A 23,693-nucleotide genomic window follows, 5' to 3' on the forward strand; every position below is an offset into this window, starting at 1 on the left:
CAAAGATAAACAAAAACAAAGGGCCCGATCGCTTACACTGGGAGCAAGCAACTGTGGGATTACCATGAGATAGCAGAAAGCAGGAAGATTTCAACTTGGGTTACAGAGGTGGCTTTGATAAAGGGGCTATTCCACATTTGACTTTCAATATTATAACATAACCTTTATCATTTTACAAACGCAATAATCAAAAGCAGTCACTATCTCTATCTAACAGTGTTATGAAAAGTGTCCAACTGTATAATCCATACACGTAAAGTAAAAAATGTATAAACTTACAATATGCGCATTGTATTTGGTATATACAACCAAAAAAAAACACATTTAGACACAGTACTTACGCAGCTGTTGATACTGTTGTAAAGGGATGTACTGCACACAGTGATATGGGTTGGAAGTTACTGATGCACCTTTTTTAAAAAAAGATAAATTTAAACCTCTGCACGTACACTGTAAATTAGAATTGCTGACTGGGCAACGATGTCACATGCACTAATTTTAGCACAAAATACCTGAATACGCGCACAGACACACATACTTCATATGTGTGTATTTACTTAACAAACATCTGCTTACACTTATAAACTAGGGATGTTAATTAGTCAGACAAACTAAATTAGTCAGAAGGACGAAAACACACACACACACCTTTTTTACTTTTCGCTTTTTTTCCCACCAACAAACGCACAAAAAGGGTAAAACATTCATGAATGTGGAGCTCACATGTCCAAGAACGGTACCTATTATTCATGTTTTATTTACTAAGTAGAAAGGCAATTAGCCACATCTGGATTTCCAATTAGCCACATGTGGCTATTGGTTTAATCCAATGGACAGCGTTGCTGTAAAGTGACACAAATACAGCATGCATTTCCAGCCGAATTAAACAAACAAAGCAAAAAAAATCATCTCATCAACTGAGGTGTGTTAAAGTGACTGCAAGTAACTGGCTTGTGATTTTGTTTTAGAAGGTCGAGAATGCGTGAACTGTGGAGCCACCTCTACCCCCTTGTGGAGGAGGGACGGCACTGGACACTATCTGTGTAATGCTTGCGGTCTGTACCACAAAATGAACGGCCAGAACCGACCTCTCATCAAACCCAAGAGGAGACTGGTGCGTAGCAGGGGATCGAATGATCAAACAGCAGCTTTTCATTTCCTGATCTAGAGTAAGATGTTTCTTGGGGTGGGGGGGGGGGGGGGGGGGGGGGGGGGGTTGGGTGAGTTGCGGAAATTGACACGATACCTCGAGTACTGCAAATAGTTCTTCAAATATTTTGAAAGGAAAGGCGGCTGTGAAAGCGCGCGGGTATTTCTAGTTCTCTTTCTGACACCCTGAAAGAAGACAGAATTTTCACCTTTTTGTCAACATCCAACGCTTTGCATACATTCCCCTCACACAGACATACACACATAGACACACATACACACAGACACACACAGATACACACGCACAAACCCACACAGACACACATAGACACACATACACAGACATACACACAGAAACACACAGATACACACACGCACTAACCCACACAGACACACACGCAGACATACACACACACACTGACCCACACAGATACACACAGGCATACATACAGACACACAGACACAGACACACACATAGATACACATACAGACATACACATACACACATAGATACACAAACACAAACAGATAGACACACATAGATGCATACACACACAGACAAGTTCACACACACACAGATACACATTTTAATTATCAGAAGCTTTAATTCATGATTGGACACGTCTCAAATTCGAAAGCAAATGGAATGGAAGTAAAATTATTTTAAATGAAATTCAACCGAAGTCTTAGTCAGTAACACATTTCCCTACGTGATATTTTTAATGTGACTTCCTGAATGGTTCACAGAGAATGTGTTCATTGGTTTTCTGTTGATAATATTATTGCTTCGCCTTTTATTTCACCGCGTTGCATCTACACCATGTAACAGGAGTCACCCCAACAAAAGTCCTTTGATTATAGTTCACAACATATCCAGACCAGCGTTTGACCATCTGATATCCCTTCCTGTTTGTTCAGAAATGTTATGACACACCTCTGGAACAGGTGGGACTTGAACTCGAACTCCTAGTTCAGAGCTAGGGACGTTACCACGTTACCTACCTTCTTGCCAGGTATTGTTACAACAGCCTATTCAGGGATGTAATGACCCACGAACCGGGGCCTCCTGCCTCAGTGGTAAGGACACTACCACCCTGCCCTTCCCGCTAGCCTCCAGCCAGTCATTGCTGACGTATGAACCAAAGACAGTGAGAGATTTGCCATTAGATTCCTTCCAACCTGCCTTCCAGAAGTCTGTCTGAAATCTCTTTCCCTGGGTTCCTCCCTCTTCTATCGTCGTAATTACAAAAAACGTTCCTTTTATTAGCTGCTAATCAGTTAGCATGCATTTAATATTGTATCAATTCTATCCCCTTGTCCAGACCATTCCCGCTGCCAGGGTAGTCCTTTGTCCTCTTGTCAAAATGGTGTTTGTAACTACTGAGCACCCCCCCCCCCCCCCCCACTAATGGGATTCCAATCTTTCATTGCCTCGTTAGGATCGGAAAGCCTTTCGAGGGAGGGAAATGTTTGCACTACACTTATTTGGCAGTAGGTCGCCCTTTCTTTCCTCTCCCCCCACCCCTGCCCCCATCCTATCCCTGATCTCTTAATTTAAAAAGCTGACTTCCTATGCTAAGGCGGCCGGATATCTGCCGACTTGAGATAACTGCTTTCCACAACAATATCACTTCCCGACCTCAAAACACAAAGGTGTTTGAACAAGAAATCAGGAGGGTGAGGGGGTGGCTGGTTGGGAGTAGGGGGGATGTTTTGAAATATGGAATGATTAAAGTTTGGTGCAAGGAGTTTCGGGTGTCTGTCTAAACAGGATCAGCTTGAAGTCTATGTCATCAGCAAAGAAATATGTGGCAGTTTCTTACTGCAGACTAGTGGGTCTGTGTTCTTATTACAATAACACGTCTTAAGAAATATACATTCCAGGCGTCTTCTGAATTGTGTCTGTCGCTTCTTTTATATTAAAAAAAGTGGATCCGTGTATGTCCTAAAAAATACACTTGGCATTCCGCTGTTGGGAAAATGAAATCGAGATTAATAGCAGAAAACACTGGGTCCCAGCAAGATAGCTTTATTACAAACCAACAAAAGACCTCGATTGTTAGAAAGAGTTTCATCCCCTAATCTCCCAGTCTAAGTCCACTCATTGGAGCTCCCTCCCGAAAAGGACACAAGGCACGTTCCTGCCTAAACATGCCTAAACATTTCAGACGAATTGGCATTGTCTTTTCATATGTTTTATTAAAGATAATGACTCGCTCTCCAGTGCACACAGGGATCGTGTAGAGCTGGCTCATTCCAAACGGCGCAGTTTAAACTGAGTGATTCTGGTATAAAATTTAAATTCAGTGTCGATTTAAAATAATAACAAAACAGCTTTGTTTTTAACAGGAAAAAAAAGGCACAAAGTGCGCTCAGGCACACACACAAAATGTAGCATTTACAAATCTTTTAAGTTCAGTCCTCGCCCTCCAATTGTTTCATGATTTGTGGAAGGTTTGACAGGCTCTGTTTAATAAGTTTCTGTTCAGTTGCCTGGGTGTTACTCATCCATTTCAGGGGCTTGTAAGAGCATCAAAGTCACAAATATTTGTGCAGAATTCATTTCGGCTCCACTGAGCAGATCCTTATCCATCCATCTACCTGGTGGGATGGAGTGAACTTGTGTCTGCATTCCCAAGACAGTAAGAAAAAAAGGGCCTCATTTAAGCCACAAATTTAGAATAGCAAAACACGTCATTTTTTAAAAAAAATCGAGTTATATGGAGAGATCTCCCGCAGGTAAATATAGGAAACATAATTAAATATTTTACGTAAGATTTTTAGAAGAAGAGTTTTTCAGCTCCGGATCGCTAAAGAAAATGGCTTGAGAAACAATATTAAAATCACACCATGATGTAATTCAACAGATACCTGATGAAGGAGCAAGGCTCTGAAAACTTGTGTTTCCAAATAAAGCTGTTGGACTATAACCTGGTGTTGTGCGATTTTTAACAATGTGCACCCCAGTCCAACACCGGCTCCTCCACACCTTGAAGAACAATGTGTATCACGAGTTGTTTGTTTACTAAAAGAGTTGCACTCACACCTTTGACTGTGTGGACATATTTCGTGTGTTTTTTTAAAGAAGGACCCTTTGTGCTTTGTTATTGTAGTCTGCGGCCAGACGGGCAGGGACGTCCTGTGCTAACTGTCAGACGACCACCACCACACTGTGGAGACGGAATGCCAATGGAGACCCCGTCTGCAACGCTTGTGGACTCTACTATAAACTCCACAACGTGAGTGCTCCACCTAGCCAGCCAGGGAATATAGGGTCGCTGTCTGTCCCTTCCCCAGGCAACTTCTGACGATCGGAGAAATTCAGCAAGTCTGGCAGCACCAGTGGAGAGAGAAAAAAAAGAGAATTGACATTTCTGGTGCAGTGACCCTTCTTCAGAGCTCAGTGGGAAGGGTGACTGAACTCCAAAGGCTAATTCTCTCTCCACAGATGCTGCCAGACCTACCTGTGTTTTCTTTTCTCTGCTTTTTCTGTTTTTGGTTCAGATTTCGATTATCCGACGTTTATCTATCTTCTTTTTGGGTGGGAGGGGGCGAGTGATTGGGTTTCTATTGACCTATAGACTGGAAATGCTGATTCTTGGCAGGGAAACGGTGGATCAATTGGTTTCTTTCTGTAAGAGAAATGAAAAAAACGGCGGATGCTGAAAATCTGAAACAAAGTCAACGCGCTGGAGAAACTCAGCAGGTCTGGCAGCATCGGTGTTGAGAGAAACAGAGTTAATTTTTGGGGTCCAGTCACCCATCTTCAGGGGCTGGGGTGGCCGCCAGTTTAATTTAATCCATCAGTTCTGAAGAAGGATCGTTAAAGGTTAACTCTGTTTCTCTCTGCCTGTTGTGTCTTGATTTAACAATGTCTAGTTTTGCCTCTTTCGGTGCCTTTTCCTTCTGCTATATGTATCTTTAATTCTAAATACCAAGATACGTAGCGAATTATGAGGTGAATGAACGTGGTGATAAAAGACTACAGGATGCTGGAGATTAGGGGGATAAAAACAGAATATCTCCGCAAAATAGGCAGTTTCTGGGTGAGGGGACGGTGTACTGGTGGGGAGAGGAGAGGAAACTGGATTGTTTTTAGACTCATGGTCTGTACAGATGTGACAGATTTAGGCGATTGCAGAGAGGTAAAAAGGGGAGGGATTGAAAAGGATGGGAGGCAAAAATGAGACGAGGAGTGAAAAGAAAACAAACCACGGAGGTGGATTTCCAGCGAAATCTCACCCGATTGAATAAAGCCTCTGATTAGGGTCAAGGTGCAGTTGATTAGAATTACCCAGTTGTGGGGCTTGTCGTGAACTTGTGAAATCACCATTACACTGGCATGAAATCAGAAATTGCTGGAAAACACAGCAGGTCTGGCAACATCTATGCAGAGAGAAAGCAGAGTTAAGGTTTCGACTGATGCTTCTTTAAAACAAAACTTGAGCGTAACAGAATTCCAAGAAAGAGAGAGAAATAAAATTAGGAAAATTACTCCCAGCGCGCAATATTTTCGAAGCTGCTACCCGGCAGCATTTTGGTAAAAGGAAAATCGCAAGGAATACAATTGGAATCGAACGGGTTACTAAAGCAAAAGGTGCTGATCGATGAGGCAAGAAGTAGATTGATAATTGGCATTTTGAAAGAAAAAGATGTAGGAAACCGTGAGCTGTTGGGTTAAACGAATGTACAGTCTCACGTATACACCGCTATGGGTGTCATAAAAAGTCAAATTCAATAACACCCTAAAGTTTCATTTTGACATGGGCATTTCGTTGAAAGACGCCAGACAGAGAAAAAAAATATAACGTGAAAAAACCTGCAGTAAACACATCACTTAAACCTATTAATATATAAATTAATCTCCGGGGGGAGGAGGTGGTGGGTAAAATTGCAGAAACTATGCAGGTTAACGATGTGGAATAAATCTAGCCAGTCAAAGTAGGTGAGCGATGCTAAACCTGAAATTGAAGGCAATTCAGTTGTAAATGGGCCGCACCAGTGTAATTGACTTGAATTAGTTCACGTGTTAATGTGTGCGCCGTGCACTTTTAATCTAATTCTATGGAGTGAAGGTTGACAAAAGGGCGATGTCATGAGTGCATGGTTTAAATTGGAACCGATACCTTTTTGATTGTGTTACTTGTGAAATATGAGCAGGTTTGTTCTGCCGGGAGGTGGGAATGTGTGGGAGAGACCACCTCTGTTGTCAGTTTATTGGGGAGGATTTAAGGGCCTGTAGTAATTGTCACGTGAGTGGCGCCAGTCTAATTTAATCAATTAATCCTTACGGTACATCAGTGTGGACAGACTTCATCTGGTGTGCATTTCTCTGGCAGCTGCCAATAAACTTTAGCCCACAGGCTTTTGAGTCATGTTTGTTGATTTAGGCGCTTGCCCCTCTCTGTCCAGTCTTATTATTAGCAAGTTTACAAGAATGTTGCAAAGTGTTACACTGGAAAAAAGATAATGACTAGCCTCCAGTTACTCATTTATGAGAGAGTTCAAGCAATTGCATCAGTCCTTGCATCTCTGCTAATCTTTAATGCATTTGGTACTATGTTCAAACAGGTACAGCACGCAAAATCTGACTGATCATTTGCAGATAAATAATTTCTATTAAATAAACAGTTGTTTGCTCTCCAATAATATGCAGTGGCAAAGGGGCAAAGAGTGGCTTGCTTGTCTCTAATGTCTTTATTTAATCATTTTGTGATGTGCTTGGTAACTGTATATTTATTCTCCATTACTCATCTTTGTATTATGAAATATAGCCTCCACACCGCACTAAGCCATAGTACCACTTACCCCATTGTCTATGTCATGTTGTGTGGTCCATTCTAGGGGCAACCCACAGTATTTGAATTAAATTGTGTAATAAGCTTTCATTAGTATTAAGTCTCCATTACAAAATTCGGACGTCAATAAAATGTTCCAGATATCATAATGAGGCAGTTTAGTTTGTAAAAATAAAATTGTTGGCTACCATTTTAGTTGCAGTTCAACAAATTTGAGAGTTATTGTAATAACAAGTAGATGGAGGAGGTAGAGACTGATTTTCTGTGCACAAATATGTTTTATTCAAGCAGCACATTTGCTGAATTGCTGATTTAAATTAAACTGATAGAACTTCCCAACATTCAGTCATCATTAAATGGGAAGAAAGGTACTAGTTAACTTTGAATTAGACTAGACACCCTACGGTATAGAAACAGGCCCTTCGGCCCAACCAGTCCACACCAACCCTCCGAAGAGTAACCCACCTAGATCATTTCCCTACCCTATATTTACCCCTGACTAATGCACCTAACACTATGGGCAATTTAGCTTAACCAATTCACCTGACCTGCACATCTCTTGGAATGTGGGAGGAACTGGAGCACCTGGAGGAAACCCATGCAGACACGGGGAGTCGCTCAAGGCTGGAATTAAACCTGGGTCTCTGGTGCTGCGAGGCAGCAGTACAGCTTAGGGAGGCTCAGTACAAATTTGACAGCTGGAAGTGAACTCAATAAGACTAAGTTAAAAATCACACAACACCAAGTTATAGTCCAACAGGTTTAATTGGAAGCACATTAGCTTTCGGAGCAACACTCCTTCATCACCTGATGAAGGAGCGTCGTTCCGAAAGCTAGTGTGCTTCCAATTAAACCTGTTGGATTATAACCTGGTGTTGTGTGATTTTTAACTTTGTACACCCCAGTCCAACACCAGCATCCCTAAATCATCAATAAGACTAGGTGTAGTGCCTGGGTAACATTGCCTACCTAAGTGACACAGTGAATGAAGAGAACATGCTCTGCAGAGAGGTGGGACAAGGGCTAATGATTACACAATTTTGACATGGCAAAAAGAAAATCATCAACATTGTTTTAAAAAAAACTAAATGATTTCTTATGATTAATCACATTCCTTTTAGGTCAATCAAAGGCACATGTAGAAATGCAGCCATGCCATTTTAATGTATTCACTGTGCTATAAGGGAAAAGATAACATATATGATCACATATGTATTCTAGACAGCTCAAAGCACTTCTGGAGGAATTTGTTTGGAACAAAAGCACATTATTATGTGGACATTTATTTACTTGGATCTTCCCCCAAGGATCCATTAGACATTTTTCTTAGTTTGATCATTGTAATAAAATAAACTTAAGTGCTGAGTCAGAATTTTAACTATGTAAAAAAGTTTGTTTATACTGTAATAGCTATTTTTGGTCACACTTAGGTAAGGGTTGACCATCATTATTTGGCTTGATTTGATAGATTACGTCCCATATATAAGGTTCGTTTAAGAATTCACTACGTGCTTCTCAGTCTGATCACTATGGCAATCTTCCTGGTTGTGCTTAGGGAAGGAGAGATGAGGCCCAACCAAAAGTTTATCTGCAACCACTTCAGAAGGCTGGAAGGTGAAAGTTTGTCCTTTGCTGGCTCTGTGGAGGAGCTGCTTTCAGCTTAGTGCCAGGACCGAGAGTATTTTAGAAAAGTGAACGCAGAAAGTAGACAGCTGCCTCGCCTGGTCTATGAAGGCGCACACCTTTCACAAAGAATGAAGTTGGAAGTCATGGGATGCCATTTCAAAGAAGATTTTATGTTGAGGAAGGAGAGATGGATTAGCTAAATTGATAACAAAGTTAATAGATTCAGAGATTTGGGGGAATCAGTTTAAAATAGCTTGGGTCTTCCTTATCTGAGACAGTGAGAACTTTTAAAAACTTTTCAATTGTGCTGAGGTGTCAGTTAAGTCCATTCTCCTTAAAAAGGAACATTCCACAGTCTGTTGATCAGTCCTTATTTTCTTTGCTAACTAACTGGCCAGGAAGGTGTTGTAGTCAGAAGGACTGGGTGGAGAGGAATAAAGATGATATGTTTACCTACTGGCTCGCATGCAAAAGAGTTTGAATATTATACATTGAAATCTGAAGCTTGTTTCAAAACAATAGCTTAATGTGTCTAGCAGGCAGGGAGAAACATGTATTTTTGATGTTGACTTTCTGTTTCTTAGTAATAGGTAATTGTGTTTTTCCAGGAAGTGGTGTGGTTTCAGCCATGGGACTATGCTTAGTTAGCAGATTTCAACAAGGACAGTTTTTGGGTTGCTGAATCTGGGTTCAGCAGCCCTGGACTGGGGATTGGGAAAGTATCAGCAAAGATTCTGGCTTGTAATCAACACTCCATGCCCCCAGCCCCTTCCCCGTAAAGGACAGTGCAAGTGTTTTAGCAATGGTGAACTCAGGATTTGGTAATGTTACAGTGAATGGATAGCAACTAGCTGAGGTTTACTAATAGACATCAGCTCAGATACCAGAAGTTGTAGAGAATTCACACCCAACAGGAACTGACACCTTTAAGGAATAGAAAGGAAAAATAGTAAGTTTTGGAAGTTAAAATCAATTCAAGTTGGCTGAATGGATTTCACTGAGCTTACTTTCTCTTAATCATAACTTCAATTTGCAACAGAGGTGTACATGATCTGCGAAACCAATTTACTTACTTAGTTTGTCAAAACAGAAGTTGAATTTAGAATGCTTTGACGACGCAATTGTAAGCTTAACGTTTGCTGTCTTAGCCATTTAACAGTCATGTAGTGTACAGCGTAATGTTGTAGTATGTAGTGTGCAATGTTTGACAGCTATGCTGGTTATACTGTTGCAGAACTGCAGACATGCCCCAAGGGTGTGAAGGAATAAAAGTATTCTAAGATCTGTGAAGGGAGTGTTGAGATCAGCACTTTGACCAATCTAGTGGGGTTGACTTGGGTGTGATCCCAGTGCCTACATGTATTCAGTTCTGTATCAGCAATTTATACGGTTTAGGTGAAGAAAGAAACTATTTAAAGGAATTAAAAGTAAACCAAAAGTTGAAATAACAGCTTTTGAGGGTGATGATTCTGTTTTAAGTGTTAAGTTGTTTGCCTTGGTTGATGGGTCAATCATGAGCGGGCACAGTTTTTGGGTAAGGGGCCGGAGATTCAGAGGGGATTTGGGGGAAAAAAAACTTTTCACTCAGGAGGTATTGGGAATTTGGAGTGCCCTGCCCGGGAAGGTAGTTGGGGCTGGAAACCTTACAACCTTTAAAAATTATTTAGCTGAGTACTTTAAATATCATGACATTTAAGGATCTTGTACAAATACAGGAAATTGGAATTAGCGACATTAGTGGTAGTAATGTCGGTGCAGACTCAATGGGTTGAAGGGTCTTTTCCGCACTGTATGAATCTATAAGTGCACAATATGCATCCTGAGTTTTTAGTAAACAGAGTTTATTTGGAATTGAGCATAGTTACAGCACAGAAAGGGGCCATTCAGTCCCAATGTTTCCATGCTGGCTCATTTCACTCCCACCAAATCATCTATAACTAGGTTCTGATTGCATGAAAATGCACACAGCAAAACAATAAACTCTGTCACTGATGCTTCATGGCAGTCAAAGACTCTTACCTGTTAATTTTGCACATTTGCATAATGTGTCACTGTAGATGGCCTAATCAGCTTGTCAGAACCAATTTGGAAAATGAAGGGAAGGCAGCAGTTGATTGTATTTTGGAAAAGAAGTGTTCTGTGCATTTCTTTTTGATGCTGCTCCAGAGTTATCCAGGGAAGTGTTTAAAATGTACAATCATCTCCTGATGTGTAACCACAAGAAGTATTATTGTTTGTGACTGAATGCATTTTCTTAATGTCTGAAAATCAGTGCTGCAATTCTCTGCAGTGTGATGTCTTGAAGGTGTTAGTTTCCACTTAAAATCTGACTGACAGCTGTTGAAGTTACCTTAGGATCTAAAGACTGGAACTAAGAAATGAAACTCTTAATGAGAATGAGTTAGATAGTGCTTGCAGAATCTTGAAAACATTCCTTTACTCGTACTCATTTATCATATTGTTTCCTGTGTCCCTTTTACACACATAAAAGAAACTGATAGCTGAAAATAGAATCACCTCAGGTTTAGACAGTAAATGTTTTTATTTTGATTGCAAATAGTGGAGTATTTATTTTGAGGCTCTTTGTTCATATGTACAATACATAGAATGCCTTATTGAAAACAGAATTCAGCAAACTGTGCTTTCTTTGCTGTAGCATATATATAAATATGTAAGCCTCTCATTGACAAAGAAATTGCATACTGTTGAGTTCCAAGTCCCAAGAACAATGTGTTAACTCTTCTTAACCAGGAAAGCACTGGGGCTCCTAGGAACAAGCTAAGAGATCTGGTGTTGGGGAAAAACGAGGGAAGATCTGGTGGTTTTGCTTCTCATCCGACTTGAACATACAAATTATGAGCTCCTGAAGCCTACTCCTCTAATTAATAAGATCATGGCTGGTCTGATTATTCCACATTCATGCCTGCCCCTGATAACTTTTTACCCTCTTGCTTGTCCAGCTGGAGTGAAAGCTACTGGAAAGTTGTTCTGCGCCAGTGTGTGAGTCTGTAACTGTGTGGGCTGGCTGAGAAAAGGATTGTACTGAGCCAGTAGTAGTTGGACAATCATCTCAGCCTAGACTTGCACATGAAAGCTAGCTTCTCCCTTGGGAAACCAAGTTGCTGCTGGTCTCCTTGGTATCTTGCGTCAGCACAAATCAGAGCTTAAAAGAGAGAAAATTGTAAGTTTTGGGGGAGTGGAGCAGAAAAGAGAGAAAATATCATAAAATATTTCCTTTCTTTATCTGTAGATTAACCGACCACTGACCATGAAGAAAGAAGGAATCCAGACTCGGAACAGGAAAATGTCCAGTAAATCTAAGAAAAGCAAAAAGACCCACGATGGTCTGGATGAGTTTTCAAAGAGCCTCATGGACAAGGCCAGTTCTTTCAGCCCCACAGCTCTCACGAGACACGTGTCGCCAATTCATCATATTCCACCCTTCAGCCACTCAGGCCACATGCTGACGACACCGACACCGATGCATCCACCTTCCAGCCTGTCCTTTGGACCTCACCATCCCTCTAGTATGGTCACTGCGATGGGCTAGAGGTCTCCCACTCGAAGCTTGGGGATTCGGGCTGCAGAGCAAGCCTGCTTTGCATTAACATTTTCCAAATGAAACAAAAAAAAACAAAACGAGCACCGTCAACTCATTTTCAGATGATAGGAAGCCTCTGAGACTGGACGACCACAAACAAGTCAACTTCGTTCAGATAAAGGGTTTCCCTAGACATCACCTGTAAGGAGCTCATTATGCTGTGTATGTATCGCTCCACCACTGACTCCTCAACCACCATTTGTGAATACGTCATTGTAGACTCATCACATGTTTATTTGTGAGACAGGATCTTGTGCTGTGAAATATAATTTTAAACAAGCTACCGCCCAACTTCCCTCCCTTTACCCCTCCATCTCCAATCTTGCAAATACCTGTAAAATATACAATGATGAATGGGTCAACTGTGAGACTGCGTGGGGCTTATTGTATGTACCCAGGTCAGCCATGGATGGTTGTGGACCCTCGAACCAAGAGGGAGATGAACAAGAGTTTGAAAGAGGAGACAGCAAACTGACAGAAGAGAGCCAGACTACTCCTCTCTGCTCGTAAAACTGCCGAAAACAAACTCCCAGATCTACTGCCTCACACCAGCGGAAGTTGTTTGATGCATTACCTTGTAGACAGACCATTTATCTGGCTTTAGCCTCCACATAGGAAGTACTATCAGTTGCAGGCAATCAGTGTTATACACGGATATTGCCAATGAGGACTCTGGACAGCTATTGTCCTTGACTGAAATGCATTGTGAACAAGTTCCTGTAACTGTTGTTTGTATGTAAGTAATTCAGACTACCAGAAGATGATGTAGAAGAATTATTTCATTACACGCTATACAGACTGAATGGTTGTATACATTTAACAGAATTATTAATGCTAGTGGAAAAAATAAGACTGCTACAGTTTTGTTCAATAATCTTCTTTCTTTTAAAAAATAAACTAGATTTAATTTTGTTGATCTAATGCAGTTCTGCTTGAGAGGGTTTTTAATTTTGTTTTGGGTTGCTAATGTTTGGATGGTTTCCTGGCACCACAGCGTCTGTTTTTGCTTGTCCCTCTCACCACAAAATTTCTGCTTTTGTGGGTGTACAGGAAATATAAAAATTGCATGTTAGCACTATTGGCTTCATAGCCTGAGGCCTAGTGACAAAATACTGTGGTTCTGGTAATGTGTACCTCCTGTGATCTTCAGGTCTTGCTCTAAGGGATTTTGTAGCTTTGAGAGTCAAGTACTGTAACTGTTGTCTCCTTAACTTCACATAAAACATTAAAATAATTATTACAAAAAAACTTTAGCTCCATGTACAACTTGTAACTGCTACAGTCTATTTTTTTTTGAAAGAGATGTGAATAAAACATTTACAGCTTCTATGGTCTATTTACAAGCCCTTTCTTAAAAGGAAAAAAAAAGTCTCTTTTGCTTTCAACTTGTCCAATATCTTCTACCTCAACCACATGAAGTTAATAAAGGACTAAATAACTGTAAAAACTCGTTAAATTCAGCACATCTGGGAATTAACAAGCAAGCATAATGCCAGTAAACCACCCAAAAACACTGATGGTGCTGTGCACCCTTATCCAAGGTGCAAAGCATACATATTATACAATAACCACTTGTGCATCTTTTCAGTGGCTGATTTCAAACATATCATCCATTGGACATTTAAATTTCCTTTATTTTTTTTGTTGTAAAATAATTCCTGTCTTGTTCTTATAATTTTCAAGGTACTGACAAAGCCAAAAAGGATGTGCAATATGACATAGAAAACTGGCGGCATAGACAAAAGTAACAGGTTCTAAGTTATTTGTACATTATGCAGTACCTTTCAGATGTGGAGCTTTAAGGATACAGTATTTCTCTTTTTTTCTAGTAAAGTAAGTTATTGGTGAATAGATATGACCTGACCTGTTCCTATCTCTTGTAAAGAATGGAATACTATGCTACTTGTATTAATAAATGAACAAAGTGTATCAGTTTGAATCTGTTGTCTTATGTGGTGACCTGGCCTTTTGAATTCAAAATGCTGCTGGATAAACTCTGCTGATTATCCATGAGGAGTGGGTAGGTCATACATTTGAGGTTGAGTTACCTGCCATTGTTTCAGTTGAGGGACAGAATGCCTGGCTTGTCAACACTTGACATGTGAACAGCTATATATTTGCAAGTGTGCACATGTGTTTTAAAATGTGCATGTTGCACGGTGTCAATATACTACCTACAGCATTGATTCTCAACAGTTTCTGTTCGACGGGCCCCCCTACAAAATTGATGCACTGCCCTGGATTGCACGCAAATGTTGACACACTTCCAGGTACTCCTTGTCCTCGGGTCTGAAAGCTGATGTCAAAGTTGCTGAGAGGAATAACAATGCTATCACTGTAGAAGGATATCATACAGCAACATACCAAATACATTAGTTAGAAAACACAGAAAAATACAGAATTCTGCCCAATGCTTTTGCACCATGTGTTAATTTGCAAGGGTGCAGAAAACATCCTTCCTGAAAACCTAAGTAGGAATAAAGTATTAAACCTGTTCGATTAAATTCAGTTACAGCTTCCTTGGCTCGAAATCTTGAAAATTGCCATCTAATTGATAGTATGTTGTTTAACCTGGTGTGGGTTCTTGACCAGTAGGAGAATTAAGGGTTATGGAGAAAGGGCAGGAAAGTGGACATGAGGAATTTCGGAAAGGCCATGATCCTGTTGAATGGCCAAACTGGCTCAAGGGGTTTAATGGCCTACTCCTGTTCCTATTTCTTGTGGTCTTATTAGGCCATGCAAATTTCCAAGGCAAAGTTTATTGTCACAGATTTATAATGATTTCTGAGAACAGTGAGTTGAAATGAAACTATTCTCAGAGTACTAAAGCCATTTTAAATGATGTAATTGACTTAGCAACCTGAAACTGACATGAGAGATGTTATTTTAATATCTCGGGGGGACACCAACATCTCAACCATTACATTGAACTTCACTGGAATGATCCTTGCTTAACTTTTGACAAATTTTGAAGGAAGAGATCCATCTGATCATCGAGGTCTGTGCTTTTTCTGCTGATGTCTGCCAGGCAAAGATGCCTGCTGACAATTGACATGTGTGACAAAGACCCCACAGCAAAAAGCTCATGGAGGGACACTCATTCTCCAGGCAGCTTTTGTTTGGGGATGGGTGTTTAGGAGCTGTAAAGAGGACCCCATCCTGAGTTGACTCCAGTACATTGCTCTGGCAATGCCGCAACTCAGTTAACAAGTCATTTCCGAAACCCCTTTCACGTACAATTCTTCTATTTGTAATATTTTGTAATCATCGACATTTTGCTGCTTAGATTCCAGACACAATCTAAATGGGAACAAACTAGTGATTTGGAATCTTCCCAAGTTTTCTATTTGTCACTGAATTCATACTTTGCAGATTTTCTGTTACTGAAGGTTCATTTCCATCCATGAAGTTTAATATGCTGGACCCAGGGAAGGCCATGGTGGTGGAAGAGAGATCAACACAAGTGGCTTACATCTAACATTTAACTTCTCTACGCCTTAGTGACAACTGCAAATTTGAACATATTAATGTTTACTAAGTCAATGGTTCTAAAGGGGTTAGTGTTCATCTTATGTCAACACCACCTATTTTCCTGATGTTATTAGGGGGTCAGTGGGTTTGAATGGCTGGTGTGTGAAGCACAATGATAACAATAGTGCAGGTCCAATTCCTGGACTGACTGAAGTCAACATGAAGTTTCTGCTTTCTCAACCTTGCCTCACATCTGAGATGTGGGGACTCCCAGCTTAAACACAATACCAGCCATCTCTCTCTAATAGGAGAGTGGTTCTATGGTGACTTTACTGATGTTAATTAATTTTTTGTTGAGATGAGGAGTACTATCTGGCTTTCAGGGGCAGCAGATGTATCTGTACCAGCTCCCTTAAGGCCTAGACATTATGCCTGACCAAATGTAGCTGTACTTTTTACCATCATGCAATAAAACTTCTTGTTATTGAAGAGCATTGCCTCTTCTGAAGATACTGAAGATATGTCCTCTACCATTAATCATACGATAGCCCATGACAAAGGAGGATTGTTGGCAGTAACCTATCTCAGACAACCCAGTACCTCATGCTGAGATCAGATTTAATCTGCCTGGCTTAACATTTAAAGAAAACCTGATATTTATCTGCAATTCTCTTTAACTTGTGCACTCTCCATGGCAAAGCCACTGTCAATAAATGATCATTCTGCAACTAATCATCACTCCCCTTGTAATATAAATGTAGGTTTAACCCTTGAATTGGTATTGATGAAAATTGTCATAATGATTGGAAGACAAAAAGCTCCATCAAAATGTGTTCTTTTACAGCAAAAACCAAAGATTTAAAAGGACTGTATTTAATTCTGGTCCCCTTGCTGTAAGGAAAATGTTGTTAACCTTGAAAGGGTTCAGAAAAGATTTACTAGGATGTTGCCAGGGTTGGAAGTTTGAGCCATAGGTAGAAGCTGAATAAGCTGGGGCTATTTTCCCTGAAGTGTCAGAGACTGAGTTTATAAAATCATAAGGGGCGTGGATAGTGCAAATAGTTAACGTTTTTTCCCCAGGGCGGCACGGTGGCACAGTGGTTAGCACTGCTGCCCCACAGCGCCAGGGACCTGGGTTCAATTCCCGCCTCAGGCGACTGCCTGTGTGGAGTTTGCACGTTCTCCCCGTGTCTGCGTGGGTTTCCTCCGGGTGCTCCGGTTTCCTCCCACAGCCCAAAGATGTGCGGGTCAGGTGAATTGGCCATGCTAAATTGCCCGTAGTGTTAGGTAAGGGGTATGGGTGGGTTGCGCTTCGGCGGGTCGGTGTGGACTTGTTGGGCCGAAGGGCCTGTTTCCACACTGTAAGTAATCTAATCTAAAACTTATAGTGCATAGGTTTAAGGTGAGAGGGGAAGATTTAAAAGGGACCTAAGAGGGCAACCTTTTCACGCACAGGATGATGTGTGTATGGGATGAGCTGCCAGAGGAAGTGGTGGAGGCTGGTACAATTACAACATTTAAAAGGGAACTGGACAGATATATGAATAGGAAGGGTTTAGAGGGATATGGGCCAAATGCAGCAAATGGGACTAGATTTATTTAAGATATCTGGTGGGCATGGATGATTTAGACTGAAGGGTCTGTTTCCATGCTGTATATCTCTATGACTCTGTGACTGAGACTCAGTAATTAAGCCAAAATTCTATGGGGAAGATACATAAAGGCTGCAGTCAGGGAAATATATTTAGAAATTTGTGTAGAAGAAAGCATTTGGCATTTTACATGATGAAGATTGTGAAAACATCCATTTTACCTGGAAAAAAGTAAGCCAACTCAGAGGGTGAGAAAGGTCTGTAAGAAATGGATATCCACCATTTCAACCATTGAAACAGGTAGGAACACCTTGAAAAAGGTGGGAGAACCAAATAAACTGTGCAGAGATACAGTATTACAAACCATTAAAAGATATTGAAAAGAGTGAATGACTACAAAACAGCCAGTAATACATTTAAGCCTTTATTGAAATTTTAACACAGAAATACAAAGTTGGAAAGACTGGCAAACAGAAAATATCGCTGTGATATAGAAACTAGCAAACGTGACAGAAACAGTGCCATTACACCATTGATTGATGCAAGAATACAAACTAAAAGACAGCAGATTAAAATGGTGGCTTCAAGAGATAGTACTAACGTTGTGGAACAATAAAACTTCACAGGTGTAAAGGATATCCAACCAAGATAAAAGAATACTATTTCTATAATACCAAAACATCATTTTCATAGAATTTGCAGGAACAGAACATAATTCTAGAACAATAATAAGACAAACATGTATTCCTGCAAAGATGTAATACTATCGACCTCTTGCTTTTAATAATCGTACCTTAGGCATTTATGAGGGAAGCTGACAATCCAAATGATCCCAATTGTTCTGAACTTGCTTATATCAACGGACGTCCTGTCAATTTTAAGCTTGATGCAAGAGTATGTATCAAATTCAATGGCTAAAGTAGCAGAGTTTACAACTTATGAAGCTGCATGGAGTAGGAGGAATGTCTCTCAACATTAATGGCGTGCTAAGGACTTAAACAAAAACAGAAATTGCTGGAAAAGCTCAGCAGGACTAGTTGCATCTGTGGAGAGGAATCAGAACTAACATTTCTTCTGAGGAAGTGTCACTTAACCCGAAACGTTAACTCTACTTTCTTCCACAGATGCTGCCAGACCTGCTGAGCTTCTCCAGAAACTTCTGTTTTGTTTCTGATTTACAGCATTCACAGGTTTTTTTGATTTTTGCTCAGATCTTAAGTTCTTCTTAAGTCAGAGGTTCTGTGTTGCTCTAAATTATTGTTTGAAAATTAGAATTGCTACAATGTCACACTAGTAAATGTTCTTTCAAGGTAGGTATCCTAATTGTTAACTGAATTGGACAAATTCAATACTGAGCACACAGCATCATGTTAGTCAAAGAGCGAGTGCAGATGAACACATAGTTGCAGGGCTGGTGTAGGAGGGAGGGCTTCAGTTATGTGGGTCAATGGGATACCCAGACGCAACAGAGACATGAAGGAGTAGATTGGGAGACAGATTTTAGAAGGGTGCAGAGATGACAGCATAGGTGACTTCAACTTCCCTAATATTGATTGTAACTTCCTTAGGGAAAATATTTTGCCAGGTGTGTCCAGGAAGGATTTCTGACTCAGTATGTAGGTAGGCCAACTGCAGGGGAGGCCATATTGGATTTGGTGCTTGGCAACAAACCGGGTCAGGTGTCAAATCTCTCGATGGGAGAGCTTTTCAGTGATAGTGATCACAACTCCCTGACCTTTACTATAGTCAAGGAGAGAGAAAGGAGTAGATGATATGGGGAAGTTTTTAATTGGGGGAGGGTGCATTATAATGCTATTAGGCAAGAACTGGAGCACCTAAATTGGGAACAGTTGTTCCCAGGAAAATATGCAATAGAAATGTGGAGGTTGTTTAGGGAGCATTTGCTGATAGTGCTAGATAGGTTTGTACCACTGAGACAAGGAAGGGATGAAGGTTGAAGTAACCTTGGATGACAAGGGATGTAGAACATCTAGTCAATGGGAAGAAAGAGGGCTACTTGAGGTCGTGGAGACAAGGATCAGACAGGGGTCTGGAGGGTAGCCAGGATGGAACTGAAGAATGGACTCAGGAGAACTAGACATGGGCATGAAAAAGTGTTAGGGGATAGAATGAAGGAAAGCCCTAAGGCATTCTACACTTATGTGAGGAACAAGAGGGTGGTCAGAGTGAGGATAGGGCCGATCAGGCATACTGAAGGGAACTTGTGCCTGGAGTTGGAGGAGGTAGGGGAAGTCCTTAATTAATACTTTTCTTCAGTACTCACTACTGAGGGGTACCTTGTCATTTGTGAGGACAGCGTGAAACAGATTGATATGCTCAAACAGGTTGACGTTAAGTAGGAGGATGAGCTGAATATTTTGAAAAACATAAGGATCGATAAGTCCACTGGGTCAGACAAGATATAGGAGGAGAAAGTGAGGTCTGCAGATGCTGGAGATCAGAGCTGAGATTGTGTTGCTGGAAAAGCGCAGCAGGTCAGGCAGCATCCAAGGAACAGGAGATTCGACGTTTCGGGCATAAGCCCTTCTTCAGGAATCCTCAAAAGCCTTATTGAATTGTTTGAGGATGTGACAAAACAATTGATGAAGGTGGAGCAGTGGATCTGGTGTACGAGGATTTTAGCAAGGTGTTTGATAAGATTCCTCATGGTAGACTCATTCAAAAAGTAAGGAGGCTTGGGATGCAGGTAATTTTGGCTGCCTGGATACAGAATTGGTTGGCCCATAGAAGACATACGGTGGTAGTAGATGGAAAGTATTTAGCCTGGAGCTCGGTGACTAGCAGTGTTCCACAGGCATATGTTCTTGGACCTCTGTTCTTTGACATTTTTATAAATAACTTGGATGAGGAAGTGGAAGAGTTAGTAAGTTTGCTGATGACACAAAGTTTGGTGGCGTGGTGGATAGTGTGAAGGGCTGCTATAAGTGACAATATGATGCAGAACGGGGCTTAGGAGTGGCAGATGGCGTTCAACCTGGAAAAGTGTGAAGTGATTCAGTTTGGAAAAGTCAAATTTGAATGCAGAATCCAGAGTTAAAGAGAGGATTCTTGGCAGTGTGGAGGAACAGAGGAATCTTGGGGTCCATGTCCATAAATCCCTAAAACATGCCATCCAAAATGATAGGGTTGTTAAGAAGATGTTTGGTGTGCTGGCTTTCATTAGCAGGGGGATTGCGTTTAAGTGCTGTGAGGTTATGCTGCAGTTCTATAGGGCCCTGGTTAGACCTTACTAGGAATATTGTGTTCAGTTCTGATCGCCTCATTGTAGTAAGGATATGGAAGCTTGAGAGAGGATGCAGAGGAGATTTGCCAGGATGCTGCCTGGACTGGAGGGCATGTCTTATGAAGAAAGGTTGAGGGAGCTAAGGTTTTTATCATTGGAGTGAAGAAAGGTGAGAGGCGATTTGATAGAGGTCTATAAGATGATGGTTGAAAATGTGTTGCTGGTTAAAGCACAGCAGGTTAGGCAGCATCCAAGGAACAGGAAATTCGACGTTTCGGGCATAAGCCCTTCTATAAGATGATGACAGGCTTAGATAGAGTGAATAGTCAGAGACTTTTTCCCAGGGCAGAAATGGCTATCACAAGGGGACATAATTTTAAGGTGATTGGAGGAAGGTTTAGGGGAGATGTCAAGAGGTCGGATCTTTACACAGAGAGCGGTGGGTGCATGGAATGCACTGCCAGCGGTGGTAGTAGAGTCAGATACATTAGGGACATTTAAGTGATTCTTGGATAGGTACATGGATAATAGTACGATGAAGGGTATGGAGGTTAGTTTAATCATAGAGTACGATAAAAGGTTGGCACAACATCAAGGGCTGAACTGTACTGTCCTGTACTGTTCTATGTTGTAAAATACTAAGAAAATACATCTCTACACATCCAGGAAGGTTTCACAGGTCTTAATGAATCAAATTCAGAAATGACTTGAAGTAATGACTGGAATGGCATGTTTCCCTGGTGGCCAAATCAACTGAGTAGTGCTTTGATATGTTTACTATACCCAAACCCATTAGAAGGCTCCACTAGACTATGTGTTGAGCTAACACAGCTCAATAAATCAGTAACTAGGAATAACCATACTTTCTCTACAGATGACACAAGTTTCACTGGATTGTCCAGAAGCAAGCATCTTTTCCAAATTTGATGCGAACAGTGGCTTCTGATGGGTGCCATTTGATAAACAATCAGGACTGCTTACTAAATTTATCACTCCATTTGGATGATATTATTTCAACAGACTACCATTTGGCACCTCCTCAGTCCCAGAAATCTTCCAGCGTATTATGACTACAATGTTACCATGTTTAGAAGGGGTCATAAACCGCATGGATGAGATAGTAATACATAAGAAGATTGGCAAGGAACATAACCTGAGGGTTCATGCAGTTTTAAGGTGCCTAGAGGTTGAAGGCTTTACTCTCAATGAAAAGCATGCGTTATCCAAGGAACCCATTTGCTTCTTGCACATAGTGTTGACAAAGATGGAATGAGGCCAGATCCATAGAAAATGAGAACTGTTCAGGATGATGTCTACAATTGGTTCATCACCAACAAAAGATTTTTAAGCATGGTCAACCAGCTGGCAATCAAATACTAGGCAACTACTGAAGGAGCTGCAAGGGACTGGAGCTCTTATCAGGAAATTGCTTGGCAAAAGCTCAAGTATACATTGCTGTCCACAAGTGTCCTGGCCCACTACAATCCATCCTTTCCAGCTGGCATAACTGCAGTTGCTTCAGCTACATACACTGAACAGCAGTGCTCTTTCTGGGGCACTAAGCTGGATTGCAGAAACAGGTGTACTTTGCCTGCAGAGCATCGTCAGATACAGCAGCACATTGTGTATTTATAGAGAAGGATGTTCTCTTTGTTATTTATGTGTATTCTTTGCATACTACATCCTTGGTCTGAAACCACTCATAAAATCGATTGGTCTCTAAATTAGATGAGAAAGATTTGGTGAAGGTGCCTCTGTGGTTAAAGAGATTCTAACTCCTTCTTATAAGGTTTGCCGAGAAGATGAAAGGAAGTGTTACTAATGACATTGGATGTGATCTCCGGTGTGATAGTCAACAGCCTTACAATGAATTATAAGGCATTTATTGGTGTGGATGAATTGTATACTCAGGCTTCATCAGTATCTCAAAACAGGTTCAAGCAAATGTGACAGGAACAAAAGAAAAATTGAGAGTCTCTTGCATTGTTGACATTGTGCCATAGGATGGCCAGATCAGAGACCTGTGAAGGCATATTTTGATCGTTGACAGCATTTCCTAATTGTGAACAACCTATCAGAGTTTGCTGAAATACTGCTCATTCCAGCTTAGGGGTGGTGAGATGTCTTAGACAAGGATACCACGGACATTTGGGATTCGCCAAGTGGAGAGCAAGGTCCACTCATCAATGTGATGGCCAGCATGCTCCTTCCATATTTGCTGACAGCAATGGAAAGGATATGGAATGGTACAATTGTCTGAGAGACTGTGAGGAAATTGTATATTGAAGTTGGACAGAGGAACTGCAGGTGCTTAGTCTCGTTGCGAACTACCTTAAACAACCCTTACCTGGAACAACATGGGAAGGCAATGGGCTAATGCTATTATTTTTGGACTAGCAATCCAGCGACCAAGGGACCCTAGCTTTGAATTGTACCAAGGAACTTGAATCCAATAAAAATCTGGAATTAAGTGGCTAATGATGACCACAAAACTGTTATCAATTGTCAAGAAAAACCTACTCATGTCCTTCAGGGAAGGAACTGCCGTCCTTACCCAGTTTGGCCTACATGTGACTCGACCGACAGTAATGTGGTTGACTCTCAACTGCATGGACAATTAGAGATGGATAAAAAAAGTTGGCCTAGCAGGTGTGCTCTCATGTTGTGAATGATTTAAAAGAAATACTGGCAAGGATGGCAAATACCGCATTTGGTAAAATAACCACAACTTGTAGCATGTTAATGTTAATAACACATGTTCAATTGAACAGTTTAACATTAAAGTCTGGCACATTAAAGTCTGAACATACTTGATCAATATTCAATTATGCAACTATCTACCCCTCCCATCTTTCCGAGTGAAAAAATAAGTTATTGTTGCTGTTTTAATCCCTATCCTGTAGTCTTTGCTCTAGGGCCTAGAATATGAAGACTTTGCAATGAATGGCTTGCCAATACTGTCCAGGCACATATCTAGAAGATTCAATGAAGCAACAGAACTAACACTGGCTATGGACCCATTCCCCAGCAAGAATTGCTATTCTCAGTGATGGAGATGGAGAGAAATCTGAAAGAGTAAAAAGAAAGGGACTTTACATTCTTAAATACTAAAAATAATCAGAATACTGTGATCACAAGCTTGATATTGATGAGACACACTTTCCGGTTTCTGTTGGTTGGGGAATCCAAACCATGACGGCACAGTCTCAGAA

At 40.9% G+C, this 23,693-nt stretch overlaps 1 protein-coding gene across 5 annotated transcripts in view; it reads left to right on the plus strand.

The window, feature by feature from the left end:
- Positions 1-14,113, plus strand: part of gata3 (GATA binding protein 3) — a 29,179-nt gene extending 15,066 nt beyond the window's left edge. For 3 of the 5 annotated variants that reach the window (XM_060842640.1, XM_060842643.1, XM_060842641.1), the window contains 3 exons: positions 969-1,114; positions 4,263-4,388; positions 11,824-14,113. In XM_060842640.1, the coding sequence (XP_060698623.1) occupies positions 969-1,114; positions 4,263-4,388; positions 11,824-12,123 (572 nt within the window). In that variant the 3' untranslated portion in view covers positions 12,124-14,113. The remainder of the gene's footprint in view (positions 1-968; positions 1,115-4,262; positions 4,389-11,823) is intronic. The other 2 variants (XM_060842642.1, XM_060842644.1) reach the window with 1 other exon arrangement.
- Positions 14,114-23,693: the final 9,580 nt, after the last annotated feature.

The sequence above is a fragment of the Hemiscyllium ocellatum genome, chromosome 23, assembly GCF_020745735.1.
Source record: "Hemiscyllium ocellatum isolate sHemOce1 chromosome 23, sHemOce1.pat.X.cur, whole genome shotgun sequence".
NCBI lineage: Eukaryota > Metazoa > Chordata > Chondrichthyes > Orectolobiformes > Hemiscylliidae > Hemiscyllium > Hemiscyllium ocellatum.